The 5,886-nt window shown below is 38.6% G+C and overlaps 1 protein-coding gene and 1 long non-coding RNA gene across 4 annotated transcripts in view; both read right to left on the reverse strand.

The window, feature by feature from the left end:
- Positions 1-283: 283 nt before the first annotated feature.
- Positions 284-5,886, reverse strand: part of LOC108286389 (zinc finger protein 181-like) — a 9,816-nt gene continuing 4,213 nt past the window's right edge. For 2 of the 3 annotated variants that reach the window (XM_037729842.1, XM_017504216.2), the window contains 3 exons: positions 4,296-4,416; positions 3,943-4,041; positions 284-2,193 (listed from right to left, as the gene is read on the reverse strand). In XM_037729842.1, coding sequence (XP_037585770.1) covers positions 803-2,193; positions 3,943-4,041; positions 4,296-4,416 — 1,611 coding nt within the window. In that variant the 3' untranslated portion in view covers positions 284-802. The remainder of the gene's footprint in view (positions 2,194-3,942; positions 4,042-4,295; positions 4,417-5,886) is intronic. The other variant, XM_017504217.2, reaches the window with a different exon arrangement.
- LOC108286391 lies at positions 2,234-3,317 on the reverse strand. Its single transcript, XR_001817910.2, has 2 exons — positions 2,985-3,317; positions 2,234-2,510 (listed from the first exon to the last, which is right to left on the reverse strand). It is a non-coding gene; the product is annotated as an uncharacterized LOC108286391 (long non-coding RNA).

Consider the following 5,886-nt stretch of genomic DNA (forward strand, 5'->3'; position numbering starts at 1 on the left):
ATTTTTGTATTTTTAGTAGAGACGGGGTTTCACCATGTTGACCAGGATGGTCTCGATCTCTTGACCTCGTGATCCACCCGCCTCAGGCTCCCAAAGTGCTGGGATTACATGCGTGATCCACCGCGCCCGGCCTGCAGCTTTAATTTTTAACATTTACTGGTTCCTCTGGGTGACTAAATATCTTCACATGCCCACTAGCTAAAAAGAGTTTCTAAGTAGAAGTCAAGTAAAACTGCAAACTACTGCTCTAAGAAATGCACACTTACGTTTATTTGCTCTCCTATAGAATTCTGTTTACAAATAGCATCACTGCAGAGATTTACATGTCATTCCTAAATCACCCAGGTTGTTCTACCATTCATGTGATGTGTAGCAAGATAAGCACTCTTAGTGAACACTTTCCTACATCTCTTATGAGATTTCTTTCCAGGGATGCTCTTGAAACTGAAGACTTCCCTCAATTTCTAAATTTTCTACATTCACACAGCTTCTCTCCTGTAGGAGTTTGTAGGAGATTCCTATTGCCTACAGTCTTTTCTGTATTTGCTATATGTACATGGTTTTTTCCTAGTGTGAGTATACTTATGTCAATTAAGGGATTAATACTGACAAACACTTTCCCACATTTATGGTCTTCATATGATTCTCCTACAGTATAAACTCTGATAAACAAAAGGGTCTGCATCATTGCTAAAAGACTTCCCATATTCACTACATTCATACAGTTTTTCCCCAGTATAAATTTTCCTGATGTTAAATAAGGGAGGATCTATGAATGAAATCTACGATGACAAATTCTGCTTCATGTAGTTTCTCTTCTGTAAGATTTCTCACATGTATAGTGATTCACATGGTCTAAAGATTTTTCCACACTTACCACAGTACTGGGTTTCTCTCCATCATGTATTCTTTGATGGGCAGTACAATTTGAGACTTTGCTAAAAGCTTTCCCACACTCACTACATTTATATGGCTTTTCTCCAGTATGAATTCTCTGATGGACAGTAAGGTTTGAACTACAATTGAAGGTCTTCCTACATTTAACACATTCATAAGGTTTCTCTCCAGTATGAATTCTGTGATGTTGAAGCAGGGATGACCTACGACTGAAGGCTTTCCCACATATACTGCATTCATAAGGTTTCAATCTAATGTGATTTCTCAAATGCATATTCAGTGAGTCAAGCTGGTTAAAGGATTTCCTGCATTTCTGACATTCAAAGGGTTTTTCCTCAGTATGAATACTCTGATGCTGAACAAGAAATGAGAGGCTACTAAAGACTTTCAGACATTTGTTGCATTCATATTTTTTCTTTATAGTGTGAATTCTTTGATGTTGAGTAAGGTGTGAGCTACAGCAGAAAGCTTTCCCACATTCACTGCATTCATAAGGCTTCTCTCCAGTATGGCTCTTCTGATGGTGAATGAGAGATGAACTATGAATGAAAGCTTTTCCACATATACGACACTCATAGCGTTTTTCTTGGGTGTGAATTCTTAGATGTTGAACGAGAAGGGAAACACGACTAAAAGACTTTCCACAGTTCATACATTCATATGGTTTCTCTCCAGTGTGAGTGCTCTGATGGTTAGTAAGGGATGAGCCATGGCTAAAGGCCTTCCCACATTCAATACATTTGTAGGGTTTCTCTCCACTATGGCTTATCTGATGTCGTGTAAGGGATGAGCCATGGCTAAAAGTCTTCCCACATTCACGACATTCATAGGGCTTCTCTCCTGTATGAATTCTCCAGTGGCGATTGAGGACTGACTGTTTGCCAAAGGCTTTCCCACATTCGCTGCATGTATAGATTTTCTCTCTATCACAAGTCTGGGAAAGGGTAAGAGATTTGCTCTGGTTGAAGGCTGCCCCACTTTCATTAGAATTCAAAAGTTTCTTTCCACCACTGATTTTCTCATTTTTTACAACTGACTTTTTTGGTAAATTCTTCTTTAATATATATTTGTGTGAATTCCCTTCAGCAGAATTTTTTTGTGGTTCAGAAACAGTAACCTTTGAAGAATAGGTGCTTCTAAATGGGTTGCATTCTATATATTCCAAATTCTTCATAGAATTTGAAAATTCATAACCTTGTTTTACAGCTTTTTGTATTATTACTGTTTGGGACGAATCTTCATCATAAAGATCCTTCTTTGATGATAATTCCTTGTTTGTCCATCTTGATTCCCAATCTGAAATATATCAAGAAAGCAAAAAACTGCTTTTTTTTTCTTTTACTTCTTGAAAAGAAACTTCTACAGTGCAATTAGGAGAACTGGATAGGAAATGAAGCCACCAGAAAACACAAAGCTCTGACAACTCAAATATTTCAGTGACTTCTGAACAATGCTCAAATGGTGCTGAGAATACAAAGTTCACAGAAGCAGGAACAGAGTGTGATAACAGAAATGTGTAAAATATAGGAAATGGATAAAATAATATGCAAAAAAAGGAGACAATCAGAAATAAAATGTGGAGGCATTCTGGATTTCAAGCCATCATTTTGTGCCTATATGGATGAATAAATTCACTCAGACATAGATTTTCAGTGAAAGAACGAGCTGCGGTGTGTGGGCCGTTCACCCAAAGGGGTTAATGACTGCCTTTCCAACTCACTGGCCTTGCAGGCTTTTATTTTGTATAGATCAAAGGACAAGGGTCTTTAGATAAACACCATTAGAGAGTAATTAACTTCTGCTGACCACCACCCCCAAAAAGACAGTTATGCATGCATGGATGATCAAAGGTTTGCTAATGAAAGTGGGGGTAAACAGATTTATCTGGGGAAACCTCTTTATAATTTCTAGTATTTATTCTATGTTCTAATGCCCTGGGGTAAGAATCAACAGCCTTCGGCCCATCCCCTTATTTGAAACTTTGTAAACCCTCTGGCCTTTCAAGGGGATCTTGTGACTATTTCCTATAACTATCTCTAATACTGTTCCCTTAATATTTTGCCACCACCCTGACTGAACTACCATACCTATATTCATGTGTGAAAGATTGCATTTTGTCCCATATCCTTTTTCTCCAGCCTTCCCTTCATCTCAATTTGCTGCCAGATTATCATGCTTAAAATACAGAATTGATATTACTACATTAAACAATTACAGTAAAAACAAAGTAATCTAAATGCTCTTTATAGCTGACAAAGATTTGGGTTTTCTGAGGTTATGAAGAAACTGTGTAAATCACATAATTTATTGGATATGAGAAAATATTATTCCTGGCTGGGCACAGTGGCTCACGCCTCTAATCCCAGCACTTTGGAAGGCGGGTAGATCATGAGGTCAGGTGTTCGAGACCAGCAAGACCAACATGGTAAAACCCTGTCTCTACTAAAAATACAAAAAAGTAGCCAAGCATGGTGATGCACACCTATAATCCCAGCTACTCAGGAGGCTGAGGCAGGAGAATTGCTTGAACCCGGGAGGCGGATGTTGCAGTGAGCCAGGATCATGCCATTGCACTGCAGCCTGGGTGACAGAATGAGACTCCATCTCAAAGAAAAGAAAAAAAGAAAATATTATTCCTAGAAACATTTTATATGTTCCTTACTTCTTCTAATATGTTTATATTTCATCTACAAAGTTCAGCTTTAGAAAAGTGATTTTCCACCTAAGTGACAGCTTTTCTTAGCTTGAAACTATTAGAATGTTTTATCTTAAGTAGATTTAAGAAGGAGTAAGTTGCCTTACTTTGTCTGAATAGAGTAACAATTTGAATTATTATGATGGCAAAAACCTCTAACCTTGATTAGATGACATGAGTGGTACAGATAATTTGGGAGGCAGGAACAACTGTTTAGAAAAGCTAAGCTAAATACCCCTCAATTTTCATTTATATCTGAGATCTTTGAAGACAGTATCCCTAAAATGCCTCCACACTCACTATAAGCATCTTTAACAAAAACTTCCCTTGTCTTGTTCACCATGACTCACCTGGAGTCACACCTTTGGACAGTTTTTCCTCCACCATCCAGGGCTCTTTTCCATCCTCCAATAATGTGATCACATGTGGCTTAGTAATGGAAAGACCTGCTTACAGGAAGAATATAGAATTGCTTAAGCTGCGGTCCTCTATTATGAGAAGCCATGACAGAAGAGACCAGAGGAAGAGATGAAAGGTGTTCACTGACATGGAAAGATAAGCTTCAGGCAGGGCACAACAGAGCTACACATTTCCTTGGGAACATGGTACAGAAATTCAGCCATTTACTTAGGAGGATCCCCAGTAATTCAGAGTGGCAAAAGAAAGGTGTCCCCTATTGGAGTGGAAGGGGTGATATCCTTACCTAGAGAGACCAGGTTCTCATAATTCTGGACCATCACATCCTTGTATAAGTCCCTCTGAGCAGAATCTAGCCATCCCCATTCTTCGTGAGAGAAGTCTAAAGCCACATCACTAAATGTCACCTGAAATGGAAAATATATTTAGACTAAACCATAGATCAGGCCTTTTCTGTCACTGTACGTGGGGTAAAATTAGCCTGCTAATGGAAGAAATGGAACAAGATTCAGGAGTTGTGACAAGGATTGGGAATGCGACCTCACTTAAGTAATAATAGGAAAGTTATGTTGTTGGAACTATTATACAATAAAGGGGATGGTTATGTGCTTAGAATTATTAGACAGTAAGAGACAAACATGAGAGCTTTGCTTCAGTAGAGTTAATTTTGTTAAAAGTTACAGAATTATATGAATTTTTAAAAATCAGCATTTAACATTTGACAGCACAGAGTCAAGTATATACTAATATCTTTAATAGCTTAAGTGCTAGGTAAGTAATTAAAACATTAGGCTAAAGTGATTGTCTCTCAAATGGGATACTAAGGATGATTCATTAAGGCTCACAAAAAATGGGTTCAGAAAAAAGATATCTTTATATTAAAGACTGATAGACATAAACTGATATGGTTTGATTATGTCCCCCCAAAATAGCATGTATTGAACTTAATCACTGTTCTAACAGTACTGAAAGGTGAGACCTTTAGGAGACACTTAGGCCTTGATGGCTCTGCCCTCATGAATGGATTAACCTCATCATCAGCGGAGAGGGTTCCTTATTTTAAAAATTGAGTTCAAGTCTCCTTTTGCCTCCCTCTCTTCTCTTTGCCCCTCCACCATAAAGGGACACAGCAGGAAGGCCCTTGCCAGATGCCTTCCCCTTGATCTTGGACTCCCAGGCTCTAAAACCATGAGAAGTCAATTTCTATTGTTTATAAACTACTCAGTCTGGGGTATTCTGTTAAAGCAGCACAAAAAGACTAAAACATACACATAACTGATTCATAAACAAAAAGGAAAAATATTTTTATGGTGTATACTTAAACTTTGTACTGATAGACATTTAATAATTAAAATATGAGACTCCAGGGTGAAAGACTGAAGGATGGTTTCATGTCATAGATCAGAGGGGTCTCTAACCCCTAAGCCACGGACTGGTACTAAGTCTATGGTGTTAGGAACCTGGCCACACAGCAGAAGGTGAGTGGCAGGCAAGTGAGCATTACCACCTGAGCTCCACCTTCTGTCAGATCAGCTGTGGCATAGATTCTTACAGGAGCTTGGTCCCGACTGTGAACCGTGCATGCAAGGGATCAAGGCTGCACACTCCTTATGAGAATCTAACTAATGCCTGAGGATCTGAGGTGGAACAGTTTTGTCCCCAAACCACCACCTCCACCACCTCCCACTTCCATGGAAAAACTGTCTTCCATGAAACCGATCTCTGGTGTCAGAAAGGTTGGGGACCCCTGCCATAGACAGTCCTTACATAGGACCTGGAAGTAAGGGAAAAAAAATAAAAGAGTACATTTCAAAGAAAATATTATAAGGAAATGCTCACAGATGTGCTTAGAAATTCTTTTTTTTTTTTTTTTTTTT

The sequence above is a fragment of the Cebus imitator genome, unplaced genomic scaffold (assembly GCF_001604975.1).
Source record: "Cebus imitator isolate Cc_AM_T3 unplaced genomic scaffold, Cebus_imitator-1.0 Scaffold318, whole genome shotgun sequence".
Lineage (NCBI taxonomy): Eukaryota > Metazoa > Chordata > Mammalia > Primates > Cebidae > Cebus > Cebus imitator.